The 14,783-nt window shown below is 38.6% G+C and overlaps 1 protein-coding gene across 1 annotated transcript in view; it reads left to right on the plus strand.

Annotated features, from left to right (window-relative positions):
* Positions 1 to 14,783, plus strand: part of TM9SF2 (transmembrane 9 superfamily member 2) — a 58,877-nt gene that overhangs the window by 29,724 nt on the left and 14,370 nt on the right. The window contains exons 6-12 of the mRNA XM_068526699.1: positions 1,308 to 1,432; positions 2,338 to 2,449; positions 3,517 to 3,596; positions 4,436 to 4,544; positions 8,600 to 8,732; positions 11,031 to 11,150; positions 14,345 to 14,402. Of these exons, the coding sequence (XP_068382800.1) occupies positions 1,308 to 1,432; positions 2,338 to 2,449; positions 3,517 to 3,596; positions 4,436 to 4,544; positions 8,600 to 8,732; positions 11,031 to 11,150; positions 14,345 to 14,402 (737 nt within the window). The remainder of the gene's footprint in view (positions 1 to 1,307; positions 1,433 to 2,337; positions 2,450 to 3,516; positions 3,597 to 4,435; positions 4,545 to 8,599; positions 8,733 to 11,030; positions 11,151 to 14,344; positions 14,403 to 14,783) is intronic.

Here is a 14,783-nt window from a genome sequence, read left to right on the forward strand (position 1 = left end):
GGTCAGTCTTCCAAGGCAATAGAAATAAAAGCAAAAATAAACAAATGGGACCTAATCAAACTTATAAGCTTTTGCACAGCAAAGGAAACCATAAGCAAAATGAAAAGACAATCTACAGATTGGGAGAAAATATATGCAAATGATGCAACTGACAAGGGCTTAATTTCCAAAATATACGAACAGCTCATACAACTCAACAACAACAACAACAAAAAAAATCAAAAAAATGGGCAGAAGACCTAAATAGGCATTTCTCCACCCAAGACATACAGATGGCCAGTAGGCACGTGAAAAGATGTTCAACGTCACTGGTTATTAGAGAAATGAGAATCAAAATACTACAGTGAGGTATCACCTCATAACGGTCAGAATGGCCATCATCAAAAAGTCTACAAATAATAAATGCTGGAGAGGGTGTGGAGAAAAGAGAACCCTCCTACACTGTTGCTGGGAATGTAAGTTGGTGCAGCCACTAGGGAAGACAGTATGGAAGTTCCTTAAGAAACTAAAAATAGAGTTACCGTATGATCCAGCAATCCCACTCCTGAGCGTGTATCCGGAAAAGATAAAAACACTAATTCAAAAAGATCCATGCCCCCCAGTATTCATAGCAGCACTATTTATAATAGCCAAGACATGGAAGCAACCTAAATGTCCATCAGCAGATGAGTGGATAAAGAAGATGTGGTATATACACACACACAGTGGAATATTACTCCGCCACAGAAAGGAATGAGATAATGCCTCTTGCAGCAACGTGGTTGGACCTAGAGATTATCATACTAAGTGAAATGCATCAGACAGAGAAAGTCAAATATGTATCACTTATATGTGGAATCTAAAAAAATGATACAAATGAACTTATTTACAAAATAGAAACAGATTCACAGACATAGAAAACAAACTTATGGTTACCAAAGGGGAAGAGGGGGAGGATAAATTAGGAGTTTTGGATTAGTTGATACAAACTACTATAAATAAAATATAATAAACAACAAGGTTGTACTGTATAGCACAGGGAACTATATTCAATATCTTTTAGTAACCTACAATGGAAAAGAATATATATATATAACTGAATCACTTTGCTGTACACCAGGAACTAGCACAACATTGTACTTCAATTAAAAACTATACTTCAATTAAAAAAAAAAGTTTAAACTTAAAACTTACACATTTTTATGGGGAAGGATTAAAATTCTGTCCAAGTTCAAATTTTCTTACTTGTTTTGGCTCATTTTAAAATTTTATGTTTTGACTCTTTTATAGCCAGTTTTCTACCACTAACTTTAAGTTCTGCTCCACAGTCAGAATTCCATGAAAGAGATACATTTTACATCTTTAACCATGTTGACATCAAAATACACTACCATGTTGTTGAAACTGGATCCATGGGAGCAAGATTAGTGGCTGCTAAACTTGAACCAAAAAGGTAATTATACAAGAGATAAAAATAAATAACTGTAAGTGAAATTTAGACCCAAAGAATAAATATTTTGGGACCAATTAACATTTTCCTTAATCAGTATTCTGGCATATAATTTGGTATTTTAATTGATTTTACTAAAACTCCCTTTAGCATGATTTGTTATTGAGTTATGGGTTGCCCAGAGAAACCATACAAATATTTATTTTCCTGTCATGGTAAGTAGCCAAGGTGCCTTTTTGTTTTGTTTTTCAGTCAATTTTTGACAGCTTTTCTATGTCAGCTTGGAACGGAGAGCATAAGTGGTTAGGACCATGTTCCCTTTTACAGTGGAAAAGCATTACCTCAGATATTTGCGGCTTTCAGAGGCCCAAAGGAGCTGATTAGTGTGTCATTTCAGAAGTCTCCGTGCAGTGTTAGATGCCAGTATGTGATAAGTCATTGCAAGGGCATCTCTTCAAATTGTCAGCTCTTTTAGTGTGAAGGTACTCCGCAGTTATTTGTGAGAGGCTTCTTTGGTTGAGTGTTCTTTTCTTTCCATGACTCCCCACCCCCCCCCACCCAACTGATACAGCCATTTTCTTGTGCCACTAGTGGTAAAGCAATGCATGCCATAATAGGATGGCAGTTAACTTAAACTCCCTCAGTGTTTGTTTTGATTTCTTTAGAGATTATTTAGTGCTCTTCAAGTAATGTTTTCCAAAGTTTGGTTCTTATTTTGAGTAACAATTTTGTACACTTATAATAACTAAGCCGTTTATTTATATGAAGTAAATATTTGTACTATTCAGTGTGATGTGAATCACTTTTGACTATCAGCAGCATTGTGAAATACGAACAAAATCTCTAACCTTTACTCCATTTTAAAAAACTATTTTATCAGCATCTTGCCAAAATGTTTCTTCCCACAGCTTCAAGCATACCCATATAGATAAACCAGACTGCTCTGGACCCCCCATGGATATAAGTAACAAGGCTTCTGGGGAGATCAGAATTGCCTATACTTATTCTGTTAGCTTCCAGGTGAGTGTGATTTTTATCTTTAGTATAACTCAGAAATTGATTTTAAATTCATATTACTTAAACTAATTAAAAATATGATTAGCTTGTCAAATAGATAAGCTTTTAATGAGTTAATTTTTGGAATAGTTTGTCAGTGCACCAGGCAACATAATTGCACTCAAAACTAAGTCTTCGTTTAAATAAGAAGTATGGGGAATTGGAGAACTGAGCCTGATTAAAAGTGTTAAGCCATAAGAGATACAAACAAGGCCAAAGGTAGAAATTAGGCATGAAGGATAGTATGAAAGTGTCAAAGATATGCAACAAGCATTTGGGCAAACAACACCATTTTTAAAATCAGGATTTGAGTGTAAGCTTAAATGGAGAGTTTCCTGATGGTAGATGATCTGTATAGGTTCCTAGGTAATTCAAGGGAGGGTTTTCTTAGGAGGAAAGTAAAAGTTCATTTTATGAGAATCTTGGGCAATATTCCACCTCTATTTTTAATAAACTATCTTGGCAATCCAATATAGTTGTGACGTTTACTGTCCCTAAATAGTGTGTAATTTTGCAAGCCTGGTGCAGTAAATTGTACATATTTCTTTCTAGGTATTAAGAGCTCAGTGTGGGTGACACCTGCCAGATGCTCAGGGTACCTAGGTTAGACTCTGGTCTGGTTAGATGTCTCATAGGTATAGATAGATAGCATCAAAGAGAATAAAGAATAAGCTATTCCACTCAATTTTCTGAAAATAATTAAATACTCTAAAGCTCTAAATCTTGACATTTAAAATAAGCCTTTGCTAATTAAGATTTAAAGTAAGACTTTAAAAAAATACAAGTAACTAGATACTTTTAGGAACTCTTATTTTTTATTTACTGCTTAATTTTATCCTAATTTTCCTGAGACTTGAGTAAATCTAGGTCCATCAGTCTCATGACTAACCCAAGTTATGATAATGAGGAATTGTATCTGTTGACTGGAATGTCAAGCTGTGAATGGAAATTTTTGGATTCCTAATACACTTCATTGGCAAATTCTTATTTAAAGGGTGTGTGTGTGTGTGTGTGTTTTTAAATCCCTCTAGGAAGATAAGAATATCAGATGGGCATCTAGATGGGACTACATTCTGGAATCTATGCCTCATACCCACATTCAGTGGTTTAGGTAAGAGTATAGAATTAATCTTCTTTATGCTCTGTCCTTATTTTATTCTCTCTCCCTTTGAACATCCCATTCACTCTGATTCTCCAGTTATTCAGAAGGCTGGGCTTTTGAATTAGATAGACTTGGGTTCAGTCCTGGCTTTCAGTCACTGGTTGTGAGTCAGGCTAGATCACCCAGTTTCTCAGAGTCCATTTCTTTATCTAGAAATAACCTGTCTCATGGGACTATTCTGAGGATTGAAGGAGGTAATGAAACAGAGCATTTGAGCACCTTACCTGGCACGGAAGAGGACTCAATAGACAAGCCGCTGCGGCTGTTACGACTGTTTATTATTATTATTATTATTATTATTATTATTATTATTATTAATTATTATTCTCTCTTCTAAGCATGACTCAAAACTTTTATCTAGAGAGCTGTTCATGGTGCCATCACTCTCCTTTTCCTACTTCACTGACTAATCTTTTTTGATACTCATTAATTTACTGAGTAACTTTGTTTTTCCAGTAGATTTCTTGAGGGTACAGACCAGTCCATTGTTGATCCTTGCAGCTTATGTTGCCCTAATTTGGGCACAGTAGTTATTAATGTTGACCATGGAGAAAAAAAATTCTAGTTCTCAACAGACCACAAAATTATGATAAGTACATACAGTTATCAGTTACGTATCCACTAGAAGGCTGTGTAGCAGAACACAGTTCATTGAATTTGTTGGATTTTAGGTCAAGTTTTTAATTTGATTAATGCTGTTTTAATGTTACTCAGTAAATAGTTTTTAAAGAGCTTTGCTGTTCTGAAGATTAAGCTGCAGATTAATCCTAACATGCTTATTTCTGCAGCATCATGAATTCCTTGGTCATTGTCCTCTTCTTGTCTGGAATGGTGGCTATGATTATGCTACGGACGCTGCATAAAGATATTGCCAGATATAATCAGATGGATTCTACGGTGAGTGAAACATCTGAACTGTTCTTTGGTCTGCCGAGGACAGTCTTTATTTTTCTTTGAAAAAAATTTAAATAATAGCTTTAGACAGAATCTGCTTTTACAACATTCTTCTCAGAAGTTACCCTGAATTCACATTTTCAAATAAGGAAATGATCCTTAAGGATTGGTTTTCTGTAGAAATTTAGTGACCGCAGCTCTCAGAGCTGAACTGTTCACGGCCTCGTCTGCATCAGTAGAGGGTGCAGAAAGGGTGCAGGTGCACAGCTCCAGCTCTGCCCTCTTTTCACTTATGTGCCATCAGCTCTGTCAGAGTCTCTATTTCCAGCAGACATTCCGTTTGTGAAACAGCAAAGTTGAGTAGAATAGCTCCCAAGCAATTGTTATATGTGTGTATGTTTAATTTTTTTAAATTAATTTAAACTGAATTTTTATCATTTCAACCTTTTGGTGGATTCAAAGTAATTAATGCCTCAACTTCATTTATTCGCATTTTAAGTTGCATCATGTTTTATATTTTATACCTTTTAATTTCCTAGCAGCTCTTTAACAAAATTTCCACAGGAGTTACTACTTGTAATGAATACATAAAACTCAGATTTTCATTGTTTTCTCTTCCCCAGCTTCTTAGCTCCCCCCATCTCTCTATCCTGTTCTAATTAGAAAAAAGAACATATTAATGTTTAGAAGCTTTTTAGCACTTGTACTCCACAGTTTCTTTTCCACGATTTTATTGATTGTGTGCCTTATTAAATATTTGATTAAAATAATTTCACAATACTTTGTTCATAATTGGCAATTCCAAATAATTGCTGAGTTAATGGAATTTTTTCTTTATTTGTACAGAGGTGGCTTTGGGGGACAGGCCAGGAAACCCTATTCCAGTCTGGCTCCCATTCTTTCCCTCCTGCCAGTCTCTTATCATAGCCATCAGAGCGCATCTGTTCAAGGTCATTTCACTCCCAGTCACAGCCCTCCAGTGACTTCCACTGCACTCAGTGAAGCCATAGTCTTTACAGTGGCCCATAAGGCTCTGCAGTAGCTCTTGGAGCTCTGCTCCAGCCATGCTGGTTGCCTTGCTGTTCCTCAGACACATCAGGCAGGTTCCCATCTCCAGGCCTTTACAGGTGCTTTTCTGTGTTCCTCAAGTGTTCATCCCTCAGAGAGCTCCCTCACGTCCTTCTGGTCTTCACTGAGATACGATCTTCCCAGTGAGACCTTCCTCACCATCCCATTAAAATTACATCCTCTCCACCCACACCCCACATCCATACTTCTTATCACCATCTACAGTACTATATATTTTACTTATTTTGTTTATTGTCTGCCTTTCCAATGAGAAGGTGTACTCATGAGAAGAAGAATTTTTCTGTTGTACTCACTGTAGTATCTCTGGTGTTTTAAACAGTGACAAGCATATAGTTGGTGATCAACAGATATTTGTTGAATGAATGAATAAACAAATTAGCCCTTGATGTACCAGACTTGATGCATTGCTGGGCTTATGATAGGTTAAAAAAAAAAAAAAAAAAAGGTATCCAAGGACTCCCCCAAATCCACCCCATCCCCCCAAATTGAGTGAGGCCAGAGCAGGAAGCAGTACAAGCATGAGAAGTTGAAGTTCTCCTTTAGGTCCGTGCTTGTATCAAGTATTTAACCAATTGGGACATTAAACCTTGGGTCAGTGGTGAACCTCGATCTCCTATGTATTAAGCCTGGATTCTTGAAGGGGGGCAAAATGGTTCTAGGTTAGTACATGCCTTCTGATTCTCAGCAGAATTGAGTAGAAATACTCTGAAGGAAAGTCTCTCAAATTTGGATTTGCAGGATTCCCCCCATTTAAGGTCAATAAAGTATGATCTATTAATCAGAAATTCACAAAAATTTACAATAAACAACAAATTTACACCAGGTCCCAAAGATTTCAGATATTAAGATTATTAATTACGGAGTATAAGATATATGAAAAAGTAACAGCTACGATTTTCCAGCATAGATGAAAGATAAGAATCCATAGATAAAGGATAGGCAATGTATCCAAAGTGTAATAAATAAAATGAAATCCACACCTAGATCAACTGGGCAAAACCACAGAACACCAGAGAAAAGAGATCTTAGAATCAGCCAGAGGGGAAAAAGAGTGAGCATCTGCAAAGGAAAAACAATTAAATTGGCCATGGAAGCTCAAAACATAATATTTTTAAATTGGCAGTGAGAGAAATTAACTATTTACATAGAATCATGTACTCAGAGATGCTGTCTTTCAAAAATGAAGATGAAATACCTTTTTCAGACTAACAAAACCAGTTGACCACAAACAGACCTTCACTTGAAGGAATGTCTGTAGAAATACTTTAGCAGTGAATCAGTCTATCAGACCTGAAGGAATTACTATAGAAATACTTTAGTAGAAAATAAATAAATAACAATCCTAAAGAGAGATTTAGGAGGATTGGTGAACAAAGAAATTCCAAGTAAGTATTTTCTGTATATAATAATAATGAGTCTAAATTTGGAGGTTAACAAAAGTGTATCAACAAAGAAAAAATAGATTTGATGAATACTTTTGGATTAGGGGGGTGGCCATCTAGAAAAAAATAAGGTAGATTCCAACTTTATTGCTTATATTGAAATGATTAATGATCTAAATGAAAATGTGAAACTATGAAATACTAGAATGTTATTTTTTAAATTTTGTCTACCGCTCGCAAAGATAGAAATTTGAGTGGGAATTTGGGGGAGGGATACAGATGTACCCTGGATGAAATGTTAAGTGAGGAGGCTGAAAAAATACCAGGGACCAAATTTTGAAGGACTTCTAAGCTGTGCATTCTGAAGGTCATTGAGAAGCTGTTGAAGAATATTAAACAGCAGTGACATGGCCAGATTCATGTTTTAGGAAAATCACTTTGAACATTATGTGGAGAATCGTTTGGAGCCGGGCAAGATTGGAGGCACAGAAACCAGTCAGGAGACTGTTAGAGAGTTCGCAGAGATAGGGGATGGTGGCAGGGAAGAAGTAGGGAAGTGGGCAGATAGATACAGAGGGTGTTCAGGAGGTGGGATGGAATTCTGATCGACCAGTTGACTGTGGAAAGGGTGGAAGAGGGAGAGAAGCCAGTGAATGACCCCACGTTTCTGGTCTGAACCACCCAATTAGTTAAAAGGATCTTTCTGGTTCTGTATTGAGAATCAACTGAATGGAGACAAGGGCAGAAACAGAGACTAGTTTAGTGAAGTCCGTGAGAGCCAGGTGAGAAGGGATGGTTTGAACCAGGGGCTAGTGGTGGATCCTGTGGATATATTTTAGAGCTAGGACTGTAAGAATTGTTAAAGGATTGTATGTGAAGTGTGAAAAAAACAAAAGGAGGCATCAAGGATGACTCTAAGGTTTTGGGGATTGAGCAACTGGAAGGATAGAGCTTTTATCTACTGAGGGAGAGTGCAGGTAGAGCAGGTAGAGGCGGGGAGAGAGAATCAGTTCCACTGTGGATAACTCTGTTCAAGGTGTCCATTAAACAACCCAGTGGAGCTGTTGATTAGGCAGGTGTGTATGTGTGTCTGGACATAGGGGAGCAGTTTGGGCTGGTGACACAAGCTTATTAATATTTTCACAGCCAAGCCTACTATACAAGCAAAGTAGCTATGAGACCTAATACCATTTGCTTGTTTTGGAGATTAGTAAGTGTAGGTTAAGAAGACTATGAAAAAAAAAAAAAGAAGAAGACTATAGAGTATGACTTAAAATCGCCATCAAATTGGATCATAAAGCTTGACTTATTAGGCTAGAACTAGGTATCACATTATCTTTGTATTTCTTCTTAAAGTTTCTCAGTAACTATATTTATAGACCTTAACACACAACATTCCTTTCAAAATAATTCAAGAAAGCTATAAAGCTCCATGAGTCAAGCTTTATACTTCAAAACTGAAATAAATATTAACATTTGTAAGGTTTTTTTTTTTAATTTCCATATCCGCATATTCAACAGTGAACAAACTGTCTAGTTTTCTTGGTGATACCACATGGCACTTAAACGACTTTATTCCCTTTCTAGGAGGATGCCCAGGAAGAATTTGGCTGGAAGCTAGTTCATGGTGATATATTCCGTCCTCCAAGAAAAGGGATGCTGCTGTCAGTCTTCCTGGGATCAGGGACACAGATTTTAATTATGACTTTCGTGACTCTGTGTAAGTGTTCCGTGAAAATTACAAACTAGAAATTACTTTCTCTAAATAATTACTTGAAATCCAGTTTTCCTAAGTTGTAGCTAGGCTCGGTTGTTTCTGAGAGTCCTTTTGGTTCTCAGAATCTGTGTGCTTTGGCCATAAGTGACCTGGGGCAAGGTTAGCTGTGCCAGAAGTTGACTCTTCATGTCTCCCTCACAGCTGCATAGAGGCCAGGCCTTTGTTGTGGGAGCACTGCAGCTGCAGATGACTAGATCCTCAAAGACCATCTGGGTCTGAGTCTGGGCAACCTGGCAGCAGGGTCACGCAGTTTGACTATCCTGTCCCACCAGAGCGTAAGATTTCTTGGCTTCCACTGAGAGAGAAAGAAGAAAGGGATGGGACAGGAAGCTCTTTGTAGACCTTTCCACCTTGGCAGGATTTAGGAAGCAAGACCTCTTTCTTTCTCTAGCAATGTTCAGGAAAGATCTTCCTACACAAAAAGTCTCTCTTCCTTGTGCCACCTGAAGATCTTCAGAAATTTTATTAAGGTTTTGTCAATTAGGACAATCTTTTTCTTCTCTTTTTTTAAAAATAGAAATCCCTTAGAGGTATTCACCAGCTGCAGGAGTGGCTCTGAGACTATTCTCTGGAAATATATTAATGCCATGGTCTTTCAGTTTTCCTAGTTACAAGAGAAAAAAATGTTTATGAAAAGAATTTTCTGAATTATGCATTCATTTCCCCCTGTTTCCTTTATTGTTGCGTGCTACTGATGAACAGTAGCACATGAATATTACTAGAAGAATTCAGAAACCACTGACCTTTCAATAATTTTTTTAGCAAACATTTGTTCTTATGTTTGATTGCATATTAAATGCCTAATACTATAATCATTTTCTGTTAGTAAAATTGTTCTAAGTTTTTATGATGCAATTAACCACATAAATGTTTGGGAAGAGAATTATCAATGCCAGATGTCTGGCACCTGAATAAGTTTGGGGTTTACCGATTTGCACCTTTCAGCTCAGTTTGAAGACTAACTAGAACATATTTATCTACTAACAACTTACATAAGGAGATGCCGGTGTGATGGGTGAGACTAGCATTTGTAAGTATATTACACTGAAGAGGGTACGTTGGGAAAACGAGTCATGAAAGAGGTTTGGACACAGGCGATTGCATGGAATCCCCAGAGAGCTGAGGTGGCGTTAGAGCAGAATGGATGCTTGAGGGTGAAATTCTGCTTTAAAATTTTATTGAGAGCTGCCTTCTGCCCCTCTCCGATCTTTGTTGGGGTCAGCTAGAAAGTGAACTTGTAAGGAAGGAACGTTTCAGAGAGCCTAGGTTAGAAAATGATAGGGACTGTTTCCCTTTAACTGCTTGAATATGGACTGTTTTGCTTCAGAACAATCCATTTCTCAGGCCTGGGAGGAATTGGGGGTGGGGGGTGCACCTTAGCTGAAATTCCAGTAGACCGTCTAAAGTTACCCTGTCTGGTTTCCTGTCATCGATCGTGAGTTTCTCCTCTTCAGTTGGTGCTGGTCAGAGGGTGTGCGATGGTGTGTGCTTGGCTGTGTGCACCCAGGGGAAACACTGGGAACTTTGGTGCTCCTGGGATTAGAAAGCCACCTGCATCTGTTCTTGGATTTCTTTCTGAGAAGACCATAACTTCTGACTTGCAGTTTAAAGCTAGGAATTGCTATAAATATAAGATAGTACTTCTTTTCTTATTAGTTGGGAGGGTTATATAGGGAAGAACAAATAAAACGAACTAGCTGAATAAGGGTAGGAACCAGAATTTCCCAAGTCATTGACCAAGCCCTTCAGTAACTTGTGTTCACAAAGCGAACAGTACTGAAATCTTTTTTCCCCTGTTTTGTTCTTTGATTAGATTCTATCTTATCTCTTTATGTTTTAATGTTACAAGGTTTTTTTCACCCCAGAGGACTCAGTATTGTTTTTACAAGGAACAAAAAGTGAGACTATTTTATAGTGGGAATATTTTTTATTGATGTTAATTTTAAAAGCTGTACTTGAATCTCAGAAGAGCTGAAAGCACTCATGAGCATCCAGCGAGCCTCCACTGATAACAGGAAAGGTGGGGTCTTATGGACCCTGACAGGAAACTTCCAAATTGGAGCTTGCTTTATGTGTGATCCTATAGATACAGTGCCTTAAATATTACTAAGTTTCAGTGTGGTTGCCTGGTAAGAGAGCATATTTTCATGAAGTTGTATTTAGTTTATTGTTTAAAAAATGAGAGGGGTCTTCTATCACTTCAAAGGAAACCATAATAAAGTTCATAACTTTATTTTTTAGTTTTTGCTTGCCTGGGATTTTTGTCACCTGCCAACAGAGGAGCACTGATGACTTGTGCTGTGGTCTTATGGGTGCTGCTGGGCACTCCTGCAGGCTATGTCGCTGCCAGGTTCTATAAGTGTAAGTAAAAGCCACCCTGCTGGGTGTTCAGATCAGGAGTCTAACCTGCTACATCAGTTGTCTGAGCCTTTGTGTCTGGTAGTTGATGCTCTTTAAACAATATGTGTTATAGGTGTGTATCCTTATTTAATGAACCTTGTGAAGTGGATGACTGTCCCTAGATTTGCTCGTTCAAACATGCTTAAACAGTGGGTTAAACAAATTTGGGTGCTGCTTATCCATCATCGCGTCTCTCCTTCTTAAGTTTTGACATCACAGGTTTGGCTGAACAACTTAGATTTGCTACATTCATAGAAACATATTTAGACTAATAAAGGAAAAAGTGTACGAGTGAGTATCACTGATTTATTCATTAAAACAAGTAGTATAGGGCTTCCCTGGTGGTGCAGTGGTTAAGAATCCGCCTGGTGGTGCAGTGGTTAAGAATCCGCCTGCCAGTGCAGGGGACACAGGTTCGAGCCCTGGTCCGGGAAGATCCCACATGCTGCGGAGCAGCTAAGCCCGTGCGCCACAACTAATGACCCTGTGCGCCTAGAGCCCGTGCTCTGCAACAAGAGAAGCCACTGCGGTGAGAAGCCTGCTCACCGCAAGTAGAGAAAGCCCGCGCGCAGCAATGAAGGCCCAGTGCAGCCAAAAATAAATAAATAAGTTTTAAAAAACAACAAGTAGGGGCTTCCCTGGTGGCGCAGTGGTTGAGAATCTGCCTGCTAATGCAGGGGACACGGGTTCGAGCCCTGTTCTGGGAAGATCCCACATGCCGCGGAGCAGCTAGGCCCGTGAGCCACAACTACTGAGCCTGCGCGTCTGGAGCCTGTGCCCCGCAACAAGAGAGGCCGCGATCGTGAAAGGCCCGCGCACCGCAATGAAGAGTGGCCCCCGCCTGCCGCAACTAGAGAAAGCCCTCTCACGAAACGAAGACACAACACAGCCAAAAATAAAAAAATTAATTAATTAAAAATCCTTCCCTCTACTTTAAAAAAAAAAAAAAAAAAAAAACCAACAAGTAGTATATACAGGAATACCTTATATGAGAGAGGTCGTACTTATATCAGTTTAATATTTATAAAAGTAAACTGTACTTAAAGTAAATTAAGATCTCACTGTTTTAAAGAGCCCTGAAGTGAGTTACTTTTGTAGCATGATTTGTTGCATTCTCTTGTATTCTTGCTTTCCAGAAGTAAAATAAAGTTCAGTGAAAAAAACGATCAGAGCCACAGAGTAAGGATGGGGATATGATTAGATGACTTAGAAAGCAGCTTTGCCGGGGTCCTGCTCAGGAATCCTGTCGTCCCGTTGAGACGGTCCCATAGGTAATCTGTGAATTTAAATGCCAGGGAGATGCTGACGCAGGGCTAGGGTTGCCCAAGGTCTTCTGATAGGCATAAGGTTTAGGGAATAACCCTAAAACATGGTAGGGTTACACAGGTGGCCTTAAGGTGTGGTTGGCTAGACTCAACCCCAAATAGAAATATTAGACTTTGCTAGATGCATAGAGTATGTGAAGTTCTGTATTCATGTATGTGTGTGTTGAGTGTGTTTAATTTCTGTGAATTTTGTCAGAGTTCTTTTTTTCTTTCATTCTTTACTAATAGACATAGGATTAGGGTGGTCAGGTGTATTTTAACACATGTGAGGTACGCTTGGACCCCTGCCTGCTCCCCCTTTCTCACTGTTGCTGTGCGCTGGGTTTCTTTGAGTTCCTCAGTCAGCCTGTGCACCTGCCTTCCCACATGCTGTTCCCTCTGCTTGAGCTCTGATCCGTACTCTCTGCCCGACAGACACGCCTCCCCTTCATCTTCTCTCCGTCCTTCATTTCTCCTAGCTGCAGATGAAGTAGGATGTTAATCAGGCAGAACATTCTGAGACACACTGTCACGTGGCCCTAGTCAAAACATGCTTCATTTTACAGAAGCATTTTTAATGTTTCAAAAAATATATTAGGATTTTGAGTAGAGTTGTATTAAACCCAAAATTCATAATTTCACAATAGCCTATCAGTAATGCTGTGAATTCAAATCATATATATATAATTTGTTGTTTTCTTTTAGGGCAAGAGGTACTTAAACTTGCTTATAAATTGTTAAAACTTTTTTTAAAAATCAAAGCAATTTTCAGATCTCAGCTAGTTTTATCTCCAACTTTTAAACTAGGAGCAGAGGAGTATTTTCATTTTTTTTGTTTAGTCTGGAGACTTAAGTTTTTAACTGTTTTTTTAAAGTAGGGAGGGCTTCCCTGGTGGCGCAGTGGTTACGAATCTGCCTGCCAATTCAGGGGACATGGGTTCAAGCCCTAGCCCAGGAAGATCCCACATGCCGCGGAGCAGCTAAGCCCGTGCGCCACAACTACTGAGCCTGCGCTCTGGAGCCCGCGATCCACAACTGCTGAAGCCCACGCGCCTAGAGCCCGTGCTCTGCAACAAGAGACGCCACCGCAATGAGTAGCCCGCACACCGCAACGAAGAGTAGCCCCCGCGCGCAGCAACGAAGACCCAACGCAGCCAAAAATAAATAAAATAAAAAATAAATAAATTTATAAAAAAATAAAATAAAGTGGGGAAAAAAATTAGAGAGGGGCAAAGGAGAGTAAAAAGTTTGTAAGTAAATTTGTTCTGTCGAGTGGCCGTAACCCGTCTACTCTTCTTGGTCACCTGATCCTACACACTGGTTTCCCCACCGCCACCCACGGCCTACCTGAAACTACAGTGCTGGAGGCATCCTGGAGACTCAGACCTACTATGGGCATTGAAGTGTGTTGCATGTCAGGCTTGAGGGTTCCTAGTTTTATAACGAATTCTGAAACTGACCTCAGGATAAACGAGAATCTGCAGTGCACCCTTTTTCCATCTAGTCCCATTCATTAAAACTGGGTTAGAATTTAAGGGTTTGTTTTGTTTTGAAGTTTAAAAGAAAGATTAGAAAAGAAAAACTGGTTTGGATGACTTTCCTTTGACACTAGATTTATTTTATGCTGAAACAATCTTTAGAGCGGGACTTATCCAGGGCAGTCCTGTGATATGCATCTCTGATTTGGATCATTTGATTAGGGAGTATTAGGACATTTGCTAGTGTCATTTTCTAGGAATAGGCACCCAGTGCTGTCTGTTAATTTGTCCAATATGAGACCTGAGGTATGGATATTTGGTTTGCTTTGAAGAAAAGTCTTTATGTTAATGCCACTTTTGTTTTCTTCTACAGCCTTTGGAGGTGAGAAGTGGAAAACAAACGTTTTATTAACATCATTTCTTTGTCCTGGGTAAGTGAATTTTTCAATAATAACTTGCTTGACATAGTCATATTTTAGTTCCCAGAATTTCTGTCCTGTAAGTCTAATCTTTTTCTGTCTCTATGTACCCAAGAAAATGAATTTAATTTTTAAAAAGTGAATATTTAATAAACATTTGCAGAATGGCAACTACATGTCTTATCTGGAAAGGTTACCTTTAGACATGAGAAATTTTTATATTCCTTTTCTTAAAAGTCTGTTTCTTAGTCTGGCATATTGTCATGTAAGGCTGCATATAAAGTTTTTGACCTAATCACAGAAATGAATCCTCACCTGAAGATCGTTCAGGCAGGCATACATTTGCGGATTTTTATCATAAGTATAGCTACTTTTAAGCATATTCCATTAATT

The sequence above is a fragment of the Eschrichtius robustus genome, chromosome 18 (assembly GCF_028021215.1).
Source record: "Eschrichtius robustus isolate mEscRob2 chromosome 18, mEscRob2.pri, whole genome shotgun sequence".
NCBI classification, from domain to species: domain Eukaryota; kingdom Metazoa; phylum Chordata; class Mammalia; order Artiodactyla; family Eschrichtiidae; genus Eschrichtius; species Eschrichtius robustus.